Below are 13,619 nucleotides of genomic sequence, written 5' to 3'. Positions count from 1 at the left end.
TCATGACTCCGCAGATACTGAAACAGTCTGTGTCCATATAGACTCGGACAACATTGAGGCTTGGGCTGATAAGTGGCAAGTAACATTTGAACCACACAACTGTCAAGCAATGCTGATCTCCAACAAGAAAAAAATCTAACCATCGCCCTTTGACGTTCAATGGCATTACCATCACTGAATGCCCCACTGTCAACATCCTGGCGGTTATCACTGACCAGAAACTGAACTCGACTAGCCATATAAATACTGTGGCTACAGCAGCAGATCAGAGGCTGGGAATTCTGAGACCAATAACTCACCCCCTGACTCTCCAAAGCCTGTCCACCATCTACAAGACGCTAGTCAAGAGTGTGATGAAATACTCTCCACTTGCCTGGATGAGTGTGGTTCCAACAGTGTTTCAAGAAGCTAGACACCATCCAGTACAAAGCAGCCTGCTTGATTATCAAGTCGCCAAATAATTGCCCACCCCTTTGTAAAGACAATTCACAGCGATCTACATACAGATCAACAGGCTCTCTGTGAGTGCGAAACATGTCCCACAAGTTATTTTGTTTCTCCAATCTTAAAACCAAACATTTTATCGTTTCCCATCGTAAGTACATATTCCAGATTTATCTAGGCAATGATAACATTCCTAAACTTTGAACTTTAGTTGCACTTTGGTCATACCCCCTCCAGCACCTTAAACAAGAAATCACATGTGAGCTAGTTGATGCTAAATACTATTCAGTCTTGGATGTGAGTTTAGGCTTCTAGCAGGTCAACTGGAAGAACGCAGCTCCTATCTCTGTACCTTCAACATACCATATGGGCGATACAGGTTTTTACACTTACCATCTGGTATTAATTCAGCTCCGGAGATGTTCCGCAGAACAGTGAAGCAGCTGTTTGAAGGGTTAGAGGGCGTGAAATCCTATATTGATGATGTGCTGGCCTGGGAAGCCTCACGAGAAGAGCACGACCACAGACTGCGGCAGGTGCCGGCCAGAGCTAGAGAGAGGAACCTCAAGTTGAAAAAGAAAAAGTGCAAAATAGATCTTCATGAAATCAAGTACTTGGGACATGTGCTAACAAGTGAGGGATTGAAGCAGGACCCGAGTAAAATCGAAGCAGTTGTGAACATGCCACCCCCCCAGAATGTAAGAAAGACTTGGAGAGGTTTTTGGAAATGGTGACCTATCTTGGGAAATTCATTCTGAACATTTCAGACCTGACAGCACCTCTCAGAGAACTTCTACAAAATGATGTGGAATGACACTGGGAACAAAGTCACCAGGAAGCTTTGACCAGTCTGAAGAGCACACTGACCCAGGCACCAGTGTTCAAGTATCACGATGTCAGTCAGCCTGTCAAGATCTCAATGGATGCTTCAAAGAAGGCCTGGGAGCTGCACAATGAGGCACCAGTGGCATATGCTTCAAAGGCAATGACTGAAACACAGCAGTGGTATGCCCAAATAGAGAAAGAAATGCTAGCAATTGTGTTTGGCCTAGAACGCATCCACCAGTTTGTCTATGGCAAAGACGTGGAGGTAGAGTCTGATCATAAGCGTTTGGAAGCTGTGCTTAAAAAGCCCCTGAACTGTGCACCACCAAGAATCCAAAGAATACTAATGCGTCTGCAGAGGTACCAGGTCAGAGATAAATACAAACCAGGCAAGGAAATGTACACTGCAGATACTCTGTCACATGCATACCTACCCAACACGGAGGAAGAGGATAAAGAAACGGAAGCACAGGTTCACATGCTGACAAAGAACTTACCTGTGGTTGTAACCAAATTGGATGAGATCAGGGAAGCGACCAAGAGCTACGCCACCCTGAGAAAACTGCAGCAGATTGTGCAAGCTGGCTGGCCCACACATCGGAGCGGAGCCCCTTCTGCTGTACAAGAATACTGGAACTTTCGTGAGGAACTTCATGTAGCAGAGGGAACACTTTTCAAGGGAGAAAAGATCATAATTCCTGCAACATTGAGGAAAGAAATGCTGCAGCCCATACATGAAAGTCACCTCAGCTTAGAAATATGCATGAGAAGAGCTCGAGGCCTGGAATGGGAGCACAAATCGGGGAAATGATGGTGAATGCGTGTGCAGTGTACCAAAAGTGCAGTAAGCCACAACAAAAATAACCACTTCAACCACACAGTGTTCCAGAGAGGCCCTGGCAGAAAATTGGAGTGGATTTGTTCATATTTGACAACAGTGAGTACCTATTAGTAGTAGATTATTACTCAAAGTATTTTGAGTCTGTGCTGCTGAGAAATGATAGTAAGAGCATCACCGTAATAAATCATTTAAAATCAGTTCTTGCTCACCACGGCATTCCTGAAGTGCTCATCTCAGATAATGGTCCATGGTTCTCAGGCACTGGGAGTTTTGCCACACTACGTCAAGTCCCAAATACCCACAATCCAACGGAATGATGGAACGTACTGTGCAGACCTTAAATCACCTGTTGAAGAAGGTAAAGGCGGAGGGAAGAGACCCCTACCTGGCTCTGCTGGATTTCAGAAATACTTCATTAGAGGGCATTGGATCATCTCCAGCACAGCTCCTGATGGGGAGAAGACTAAGAACTAAGCTTCCAACTGCACCCGAACTGTTATTCCTACGGCCAGTGAGCTACAGCGTGCAGGACCTGCTCAAACTGAGACAGCAGAAGCAGGAACAGTACTTGGACCAAGGAGCCCAATCTCTGCCTGACCTGAACAGGGGAGACAGTGAGGATTCAGCATGAAGGGATCTGGAACCCTGCTGTTGTCACAGGAATCACAGGAGAACCAATGTCTTACATCGTGCAGACTCCGAACGGACAACAGTGCAGGAGACACCGAAAATTCTTACGGAAAACAAATGAAACACAACCCTGCTCTGAACCAGAAAATGTAACGAAGATCAAAAACCAGAGTGCACCAATAAAACAACAGATAACCAGACACAACCTGAGAGTCCTCAAGGGGTGAGAGTGACACTGAGCTGGAGAAGGCCCCTTGTCCTTCAAAATCACCTCTGACACCATTCAGAACATCCAGTGGAAGAATTGTGAAAAAACTACAGGGATACGGAGATGACTAAAAGACAAAACAGACTGATCAAAACAGAGTGAGAAGGAATAGATAAGAGACTTTGTGTACTTGAGTTGCATGAAAGTTTTTTTTAAAAAAGGAAATGGGGTGATAATAACTGATTGTGGCTGTGGACTCCAGTACGAGATACGTGACGGTACTCTGTACTATATACGGGGTCACCTGACCTGGGGGTTGAAGGTCAGGTAGCACATGTTGGAGCCTGTCTCGATAGAATTCAGTTACTGCAGATATGTGTTCATGATAGGAAAATGTATTATCAATAAAGTGCGCTCAGCTACAATGTCGACTGCCTTTGTGCATCATTAAATAAAGAAACAACAAGCAAGACAGCCACCTTCTCAAGGGCAATTAGGGAAGGGCAATAAATGCTGGCCTAGCCAGCGACACCCACATCCCGTGAAAGAATGAAAAAAATAGTAAATACCTGGCTTCTTACAAGCACTATTAAAATACTCCTAATTTAAATGCAGCATTTCCATATTGAGTATCGTATAAGTATTATAATTTAGATGAGGGGTGCTGTGATTGCTAATCCAATCTAACTAATTAACTAACCTAAGAAGGGTTCTTAATACAATCAATGCCATAACATGGTAGCTGTTGTCAACACAATTCGTTTTAATCGTGCGGCCCTCAAGAGCTCACCAAAAGTTATCAAGTGGCCAAATAATTGCCCACCCCTTTGAACAGACAATTCGCAGCAATCTACAAACAGATTAACAGGCTCCTTGTGAGTGCGAAACATGTCACACAAGTTATTTTGTTTCTCCATTCTTCAAACCAAACATTTTATCATTTCACGTCATAAGTACTTATTCCAGATTTATCTAGGCAATGATAGCATTCCTAAACTTTGAACTTTAGTTGCACTTTGGTCAACTATTAACATTATATTAAATATCTGATGGTGTATGCATGTTTTACTGCAGCACACTGGTAGTGGTTAGGAGTCCTGATAATCGATGGAGGATGAATTGGGTCAAACTTCAGGAAATTCATTCCTTTTGATGGAATCACCATACACATGCAAAAATCACAGCCATGTACTGTTAACAACGTCCCCCAAGCACTGCACGTGATAGGTGACGGATTTAATTTCTTGCACTCAAATTTCAAAATGATCATGTCCTAAATGTGACACAATTCTACAATTGCTCCGCCCGATGTATTAACCCAGACACATTAAACCAGCAGGAACACCAAAATAAAGGCAAAATACTGCGGATGCTGGAAATCTGAACACCTTCCTGAAGAAAAGTCATATTTGACTCGAAACATTAACTCTGTTTCTCTCTCCACAGATTATGCCAAACCATAAGACTATAAGACCATAAAACCATAAGGCATAGGAGCAGAAATTAGGCCATTTGGCCCATCGAGTCTGCTCCGCCATTCAATCATGGCTGATAAGTTTCTCAACCCCATTCTCCCGCCTTCTCCCCGTAACCTTTGATCCCTTTACCAATCAAGAACCTATCTATCTCGGTCTTAAATACACTCAATAACCTGGCCTCCACAGCCTTCTGTGGCAATGAATTCCATAGATTCACCACTCTCTGGCTAAAGAAGTTTCTCCTCATCTCTGTTCAAAGGTCTTCCCTTTACTCTGAGGCTGTGCCCTCGGGTCCTAGTCTCTCCTACTAATGGAAACATCTTCCCCACGTCCACTCTATCCAGGCATTTCAGTATTCCATAAGTTTCAATCAGATCGCCCCTCATCCTTCTAAACTCCATCGAGTATAGATCCAGAGTCCTCAAACGTTCCTCATATGTTAAGCCTTTCATTCCTGGGATCATTCTCGTGAACCTCCTCTGGACCCTCTCCAGGGCCAGCACATCCTTCCTGAGATACGGGGCCCAAAATTGCTCACAATATTCTAAATGTGGTCTGACCAGAGCCTTATAAAGCCTCAGCAGCACATCCCTGCTTTTATATTCTAGTCCTCTCGAAATAAATGCCAACATTGCATTTGCCTTCCTAACTACCAACTCAACCTGCAAGTTAACCTTAAGAGAATCCTGGACTAGGACTTCCAAGTCCCTTTGCACTCCAGATTTCTGAATTCTCTCCCCATTTAGAAAATAGTCTATGCCTCTATTCTTCCTACCAAAGTGCATGACCTCACACTTCCCCACGTTGTATTCCATCTGCCACTTCTTTGCCCATTCTCCTAACCTGTCTAAATCCTTCTGCAGCCTCCCCGCCTCCTCAATACTACCTGTCTCTCCACCTATCTTTGTATCATCTGCAAACTTAGCCAGGATGCCCTCAGTTCCTTCGTCTAGATCATTAATGTATAAAGTGAAAAGTTGTCGTCCCAACACTGACCCCTGTGGAACACCACTAGTCACCGGCCGCCATCCTGAGAAGGACCCCCTTATCCCCACTCTCTGCCTCCTGCCAGACAGCCAATCTTCTATCCATGCTAGTACCTGCTGAGTATTTCTAGAACTTTCTGTTTTTATTTCAGATTTCCAGCCTCGGCAGTATTTTTCTTTTACCGGATAAACAGAAATCGGGCTGAAAAGCACCAAAAGCGTGGACAAAATTCTGAATAATTAAATTAAACAACTTCTCCTTTCTATAAATAACCTTCTGGTCTTTTCATTGTAGTGAAGCTGAACCTCACTCATATTTACTTAAAACTCAGTTATTTATTAGCACTTGAAAGTGCATCAGCTTTGTCTCACTGGGTAGCGCTGTAACCAGTAAGGCAGGAGACTGTAGCTTTAAGTCCCACTCCAGAGACTTGAGCACAAGATCTAAGCTTATACTTCCTGTGCAATAGTGAGGGAATGCTGCACTGTTGGAGGTGCAGCCTTTTGGATATGACATTAAAACCATGACCCCTCCTGGGTGGACATAAAAGAGCCTATGGTGCTATTGAAGAAACATAGAAAATAGGAGCAGGAGTAGGCCATTTGGCCCTTCGAGCCTGCTCCGCCATTCATTATGATCATGGCTGATCATCCAACTCAATAGTCTGCTCCTACTTTCTCCCCATATCCTTTACACCTTTTGCCCCAAGAGCTATATCTAACTCCTTCTTGAAAACATACAATGTTTTGGCCTCAACTACTTTCTGTGGTAGTGAAATCCACAGGCTCACCACTCTCTGGGTGAAGAAATTTCTCCTCATCTCAGCCCTAAATGGTCTACCCCGTATCCTCAGACTGTGACCCGTGGTTCTGGGCTCCCCCACCATCGGGAACATCCTTCCTGCACCTACCCTGTCTAGTCCTGTTAGAATTTTATAGGTTTCTATGAGATCCCCCCTCATTCTTCTGAACTCCAGTGAATATAATCCTAACCGACTCAATCTCTCCTCATATGTCAGTCCCAAGCTGGAGCATTCCTCATCTACTGATTAATAACTCTCGCTCAATCCGTGTCACTAAAGCAGATAATCTGAACATTTACCTCAATGCTGCTTGTGGAATCTCGCTTTGCCTCAAGACTTCAACAGTCCTTCATTAATTATAAGATGCTTTGGGACTTCCTGCGGTTGTGAAAGTCGCAAAAGAAATGCAAATCCTTTCTCCTCTTTTTTCAGGCCCATGCTTGTAACTTTCTATATAAGGTCCTGGAGCATCTTGTTGTCTCCTAGTTCTGCGCCCATCTTTCCTGAAGACCCTCTTTCAATTCCTCCATCCTGCACAGCTTCTGTCCACGTCCTAGATAATCCTGGCCAAAATCAGGAATGAAATCCTCTGGGACATTATCACTCCCTGTCCTCCTCAACCCTCCTCATCACCTCTGTGTGATCACAAATTGTTTATTTTGCAGTCAGCAACCAGTGAGATCATAACATTACTGACACTGACCGACAGAGGTAAAACAAATCCAGTAAAACTTGGGAAATGACTGGTACTGGTCCAAACTAGTCTGGTATATCTTAAAATGGAATTCCAGTTTGAACCAATACCAGCCATTTCCAAGTTTTACTGCTTTTTCCTAGCGAACACATTTCACCAGCACAGATAAAACAGCCATCCAGTTCAGTGCTGAAAGGGTTAACAGCCATTCACAAGTCTGAACACAAGGGCTTCCCATATCTGTTGCAGTTACTCAGAACGTTAGATTCAAGAACCTTCCTCACACGTCCCCAATCCCGACCACCCCTCCCAGCTCCCCGATCCAAAGCCTGGCAGAGATCCTAGACTACCGACTATCTAACTCTGGAGCACCGAAGCAGAGAGAGACAACTCAGCCCCTGGGAACATACGAAGTCTTGTTCATTACCTGAGTGACAATATTACAAATCCAGAAAAGAATGTAGGAATCTTTCCATAATTTATTTTGTCACTGCTGGATAACCACTCATAAAAGCAACTTGAAGACGGGATTGTTTCCTACCTCCCCTCTCATATCATTTTTCACATAATTGAGATCATGTGATTACAGGTTCACCAATGGCACATTAACCATTCCCATCATTTAGATCATCTCAAATACCTTTATACCTGCCCACATTACACTTCATCCATCTTACACCCCTCCCGCCCAGCACCCAGCCCGTCCAGCACCCCTCCCGCCCAGCGCCCCTCCCGCCCAGCGCCCCTCCCGCCCAGCACCCCTCCCGCCCAGCGCCCCTCCCGCCCAGCGCCCCTCCCGCCCAGCACCCCTCCCGCCCAGCGCCCCTCCCGCCCAGCGCCCCTCCCGCCCAGCACCCCTCCCGCCCAGCGCCCCTCCTTCCCAGCATCCCTCCCGCCCAGCACCCTTCCCGCCCAGCACCCCTCCCACCCAGCACCCGTCCCGCCCAGCACCCGTCCCGCCCAGCACCCAGCCCGCCCAGCGCCCCTCCCGCCCAGCACCCAGCCCGCCCAGCGCCCAGCCCGCCCAGCGCCCCTCCCGCCCAGCACCCGACCCGCCCAGCACCCAGCTTGCCCTGTACTCTGCCTGCCTTACACTCCGCTTGCCCCACACCATGGCCATCCTACACTCTGCCCACCCTACACCCTGGCCCCTACACCCTGCCCCCCCTACACCCTGCCCCCAACACCCTGCCCACCCTACACCCTGCCCCCCCAACACCCTGCCCCCAACACCCTGCCCACCCTACAACCTGCCCACCCTACACCCTTCCCCCCCTACACCCTGCACCCCCTACACCCTGCCCCCCCTACACCCTGCCCCCCCTACACCCTGCCCCCCCTACACCCTGCCCCCCCTACACCCTGCCCCCCCTACACCCTGCCCCCCCTACACCCTGCCCCCCCTACACCCTTTCACCCCTACACCCTGCCCCCCTACACCCTGCCCCCCCACACCTTGCCACCCCAACACTCTGCCCCCCTACACCCTGCCCACCCTATACCCTGCCCACCCTACACCCTGCCCCTCTGCACCCTGCCCCCCTACACCCTGCACCCCTACACCCTGCCCACCCTACACCCTGCCCCCCCTACACCCTGCCCCCCTACACCCTGCCCCCCTACACCCTGCCCCCCTACACCCTGCCCGCCCTACACCCTGCCCGCCCTACGCCCTGCCCCCCTACACCCTGCCCGCCCTACACCCTGCCCCCCTACACCCTGCCCATCCTACACCCTGCCCCCCTACACCCTGCCCACCCTACACCCTTCCAGCCTCATTTCCAGCACATGTAGGCTCAGAACCCTGATTTGGCCCTGAAGCCTGCAGGAAAATCCTGTTCAATGTTTCAGGCTGACCTGAAATGTCGGAACATTTCAGGTCAGCCTGAGAGGCTTAACATATGAGGAACGCTTGAGGACTCTGGGTCTATACTCGATGGAGTTTAGAAGGATGAGGGGGGAACTGATTGAAACCTACAGAATACTGAAAGGTCTGGATAGAATGGACGTGGGGAAGATGTTTCCATTAGTAGGAGAGACTAGGACCCGAGAGCACAGCCTCAGAGTAAAGGGAAGACCTTTTAGAACAGAGATGAGGAGAAACTTCTTTAGCCAGAGAGTGGTGAATCTATGGAATTCATTGCCACAGAAGGCTGTGGAGGCCAGGTCATTGAGTGCATTTAAAACCGAGATAGATAGGTTCTTGATTGGTAAAGGGATCAAAGGTTACGGGGAGAAGGCAGGAGAATGGGGTTGAGAAACTTATCAGCCATGATTGAATGGCAGAGCAGACTCGATGGGCCAAATGGCCTAATTTCTGCTCCTATGTCTTATGGTCTTATGGTCTAACATGCCGTTGACCGGTCGACCAGACCTTGCGTCCCGGAGTTACCGAAGGGTCCGGGGCCGGGTGCTCGGAGGGAGGGACCCTGTTCCTTCAGGGTCGGTGCAATGATATGGTGCACGGGAAGTTCCACTCTTTCCAATGACTCTTCCTATGTGGAGGTTTCTCTCTCTCTCCACAGATGCTGCCAGAACTGCTGAGCATTCCCAGCGTTTCCTGTTTTTATTTCAGATTTCCAGCATCACTGTACTTTGCTTTCGTTCTTGTGATTATTGATTCTGTGCAGTCCAGGGTTACCAGAGCTCATAAATACCAGGGCCAAAGTCTAGCATGTTGAACTGGTTGTTAACTTAACTATGAGAGGTTGTAATTTGATATTAAAGCTTTAAGGGAGGAAGCGAAAGAATGATTTGGCCACATGGACTAGGAATGATTTATCATTTGTCAAGGACACAAAGCTTAAATATTAAGCTGCCTTTTCTCTTTACACAGCTGCTTGACCTGCCATGTGTTTCCAACATATTCTGCCTGGTTTTCAGATTTCCTGCATTTGCAGCTGCTGCTCTTCACTCTGCCGCTGCTTACCTTGTGTGTGAGGGATGTGTACAACAGATACCCAGCCTGTGTGTGTACCACACCCTTAGGCTTCCCAGTGCTCCCCGATGTGTACAACAGGAACAACATATCCTCACTCTCCATGGCAACAGGATCACACACTGCTTCTTCTTTCATCATTTCCTGGAAAATGAGTCATTGTTTAGCCATATAATATATAATAAACAGGACTAGAAAGAGACCATCCAAACTCTGTTTGAAACTTTTGACTTTTTAGTTTAAGTTTCACAAACACAGGAATGTAAGGGTGTGAAAAGGCCAATTTGATCCCTCTTCCTTGTACACTGTCTTCATTAAGTTAAACCATCTGACTCCGTAGAGGATTGAAGGCTATAAGAATTAACAACAACAAAGCTCCTCAAATGTCCTGTGGGACACTGTGGTCCCAGTCTAGTTGAGACTGGGAGTAAATCCATGGATCGCAGTGTGGGTTGTAAAAAAAAGTTTAGGGTTGATACCTTGGAACTTTTCCTCAGTTCCTTTTCAGGTACAGATAGTGCAGGTTGAGCCCATTATGGAGACCTGGGTGGGTGAATTGGACAGCTAATCCTTATGCTCTCACAGCCTTGGTATTTTCCAGTGTGAGTATTAGCATAATAACTCTTTCACACATTAGCATCGAATTCCTTTGGTTCCTATTTCAACAGACATGTCGATCCATTTATTGCGACTAAGCACCTGTTAAAATTGCAAACATTTCATGCAATGGTAGCATTTGCACCGTGTCATCTCCAGGCCTTTGCATTTTTATAAACTCCCACCATCAGGGCCTAATTTAAAAATCACTCAGGTGAAAGCGGAACACGCCAGGGGCTTGAACACAAAATCCAGTGCACCACTGACAAGAGTGCTGCACAGTTGGAGGTGCCACCTTTCAGATGAGACATTAAAACTAGGCCTCGCCTATCCTCAGATTGATGTACAGTGGGACAGTAGGTAGCATAGTGGTAATGTTACTCGACCAGTAATCCAGAGGCCTAGCCTGACACTCCGCGGGCATGAGTTCAAATCCCACCACGGCGGCTGGGAGAATTTCAATTCAATTCATTAATAAATCTGGGAAGGAAATACTGGCATCAGTAATGGTGACCATGATTGTTGTAAAAACTCATCGGGTACATAATATGCTTCAGTGGAGGAACTCTGATGTTTTTACCTGGTCTGGCCTACATGTGACAATGTTGGTTGACTCTTAGCTGCCCTAGCAAGCCATTCAACTGTATCGAAACCGCTACAGGAAAAAAAAAGGCAGTATGGGAAAAAAACAGATTATCTTGTCTCAAACTGAATGCTACACTTCAAATGTAGCTTTGAAGTGCTTTGGGACATCTGGGGCTATGAAAGGTGCTATTTAAGTATATAAAGACCTGTGGCAAAGAAATAAAAAATATAATTTAGTTTATCATCCCGTCACTGTACCTCCTCCAGGGGGATATCAATATTTGACATCGGGACTTTGTTGTCTGTTCTCATAGCAATAAGCACGCGTTTGATGGAAGGGCACAGCTCCACAGCTTGGTCTACAGTTTTCTTCAACTCGATGACCCGTCCACCCCTCAGAGCCTGGTTGGTGGTGATCACGGTTTCAGACTGTGCTTTAGGAATGAGAACATGACGGTTAGGAGATTGCATAGTAAAAGCAGCTTACACTTATATACTACCTTTAATTAAGCAAAAAAAACTCCAAAGTAATTCACAATTGTGTAGGTCAGGCCTGAGTGGGCCTCTGGAATGGACCAGTGATGGTGCTGATGAAAAAAACACACAAAGAGTTTAACAAAGTGAGTGTTGGTCCTATAGAAAGTGAGTCTGGGGAGTTAATAATGGAAAATAAGGAGATAGCAGATTAATTGAACAGGTATTTTGCATCGGTCTTCACTATAGAGGGTACAAGTAACATCCCAGAAATAGCTGTAAATCAGGAAATGGAAGGAAGTCAAGAAAATTAAACCACCAGGAAGTGGTGCTTAGCAAATTGTTGGAGCTGCAGGTTGGCAAGTCACCGTGTCCCGATGGATTTCATCCTAGGGTTTTAAAAGGAGTGACTGGTGAGATAGTTGATGCATTGGTTCTAATGTTCCAAAATTCACTAGATTTAGGGAAGGTTCCGTTAGATTGGAAAATAGCTAATGTAACTCCTTTCTTCAACAAAGGAGAGAGACAGAAAGCAGGAAACTACAGGCCAGTTGGCTTAACATCTTCCATAGGGAAAATGTTAGAAGTTATTATTAAAGACATTATAGCAGGGCGCTTAAATAAATTCAAGGTAATCAGGCATGGTTTTGTGAAAGGGAAATCATGTTTAACCAATTTATTGGAGTTCTTTGAAGAAGTAACAGGTGCTGTGGCTAAAGGGGAACCAGAAGATGTACTGTACTTAGATTTTCAGAAGGCATGTGATAAAGTGCCTCATCAAAGGTGATTGTGGAAAATAAAAGCTCATGGTGTAGGGGATAACATATTGGCTTGGATAGAAGATTGGCTGGCTCACAGGAAACAGAGAGTAGGTATAAATTGATCATTTTCTGGTTTGCATGATGTGAACAGGGGTCAGTGTTGGGACCTCAACTCTTTACCATTTATATAAATGATTTGGATGAAGGGACCGAAGGTTTGGTTGCTAAATTTGCTGATGACACAAAGATAGGCAGGAAAGTAAGTTGTGAAGAGGACATAAGGAGGTTAAAAAAAGGATGTAGATAGGTTAGGTGAGTGGGTAAAGATCTGGCAAATGGAATATAATGTGGGAAAATGTGAGGTTGTCCATTTTTGCAGGATGAATTAAAAGGTGGCACATTATCTAAACGCTGAGAGATTGCGGAGCTCTGAGATGCAGAGGGATCTGGGTGTCTTAGCGCATGAATTACAAAAGGCTAGTATGCAGGTGCAGCAAGTAATTAGCAAAGCTCATAGAATGTTATCGTTTATTGCGAGGGGAATTGAATACAAGAGTAGGAGGGCATTGGTGAGACCACATACGGAGTACTGTGTACAGTACTGGTCTCCTTATTTAAAGAAAGATGTGAATGCATTAGAAGCAGTTCGGAGAAGGTTCACTAGATTAATACCTAGAATGGACAGGTTGTCTTATGAGGAAAGGCTGGACAGGTTAGGTTTGTATCCATTGGAGTTTAAAAGAGTAGGAGGCAACTTGATTGAAACGTATAAGATCCTGAGGGGACTTGACAGGGCAGATGTGGAGAGGATGTTTCCTCTTGTGAGAGAATCTAGAACTAAGGGTCACTGTTTAAAAAAAGGGGTCACCATTTAGGACAGCGTTGAGGAAATTTTTTTTCTCTCAGAGGGCTGTGAGACTTTGGAATTCTCTTCCTCAAAAAGTGGTTAAGGCAGAATTCCTGAATATCTTTAAGGCAGAGGTAGATGGATTCTTGATAAGCAAGGGGGTGAAAGGTTATTGGGGGTTGGCAGGAATGTGAAGTTGAGGTTAAAATCAGATCAGCCATGATCTTATTGTGTGGCAGAGCAGACTCGAGGGACCAGGTAACCCACTCCTGATCCTAATTAGTATGTTCATATGAAGAGGTGAGTTTGAAGGAGGCTTTTGAAAGCGGGAGAAAATCAAAAGAGCTCAAAAGTGTGGGGTTGAGACGTCAAAAACAATAGCAACAAATTTATGCAGCGCATTTAGTGTAGCAAGATGTCCCATGGTGCTAACAAGAATGATGTCAATAAGGCTGCTAAGGAATGCAACAGAGGAAATAACAGAGGCTCCAACCATCAATTCCCAATC

General features: G+C 46.0%; 1 protein-coding gene across 1 annotated transcript in view; it reads right to left on the bottom strand.

Moving 5' to 3' along the window:
- Positions 1 to 13,619, bottom strand: part of LOC144692936 (acetyl-coenzyme A synthetase 2-like, mitochondrial) — a 66,027-nt gene that overhangs the window by 38,984 nt on the left and 13,424 nt on the right. The window contains exons 4-5 of the mRNA XM_078562100.1: positions 11,288 to 11,463; positions 9,839 to 9,991 (exon numbers count right to left, since the gene is read on the bottom strand). Of these exons, the coding sequence (XP_078418226.1) occupies positions 9,839 to 9,991; positions 11,288 to 11,463 (329 nt within the window). The remainder of the gene's footprint in view (positions 1 to 9,838; positions 9,992 to 11,287; positions 11,464 to 13,619) is intronic.

The sequence above is a fragment of the Cetorhinus maximus genome, chromosome 18 (genome assembly GCF_964194155.1).
Source record: "Cetorhinus maximus chromosome 18, sCetMax3.hap1.1, whole genome shotgun sequence".
NCBI lineage: Eukaryota > Metazoa > Chordata > Chondrichthyes > Lamniformes > Cetorhinidae > Cetorhinus > Cetorhinus maximus.
The sequence above is the reverse complement of the archived record's forward strand: the minus strand, read 5'-3'. Positions and strand labels throughout refer to the sequence as shown.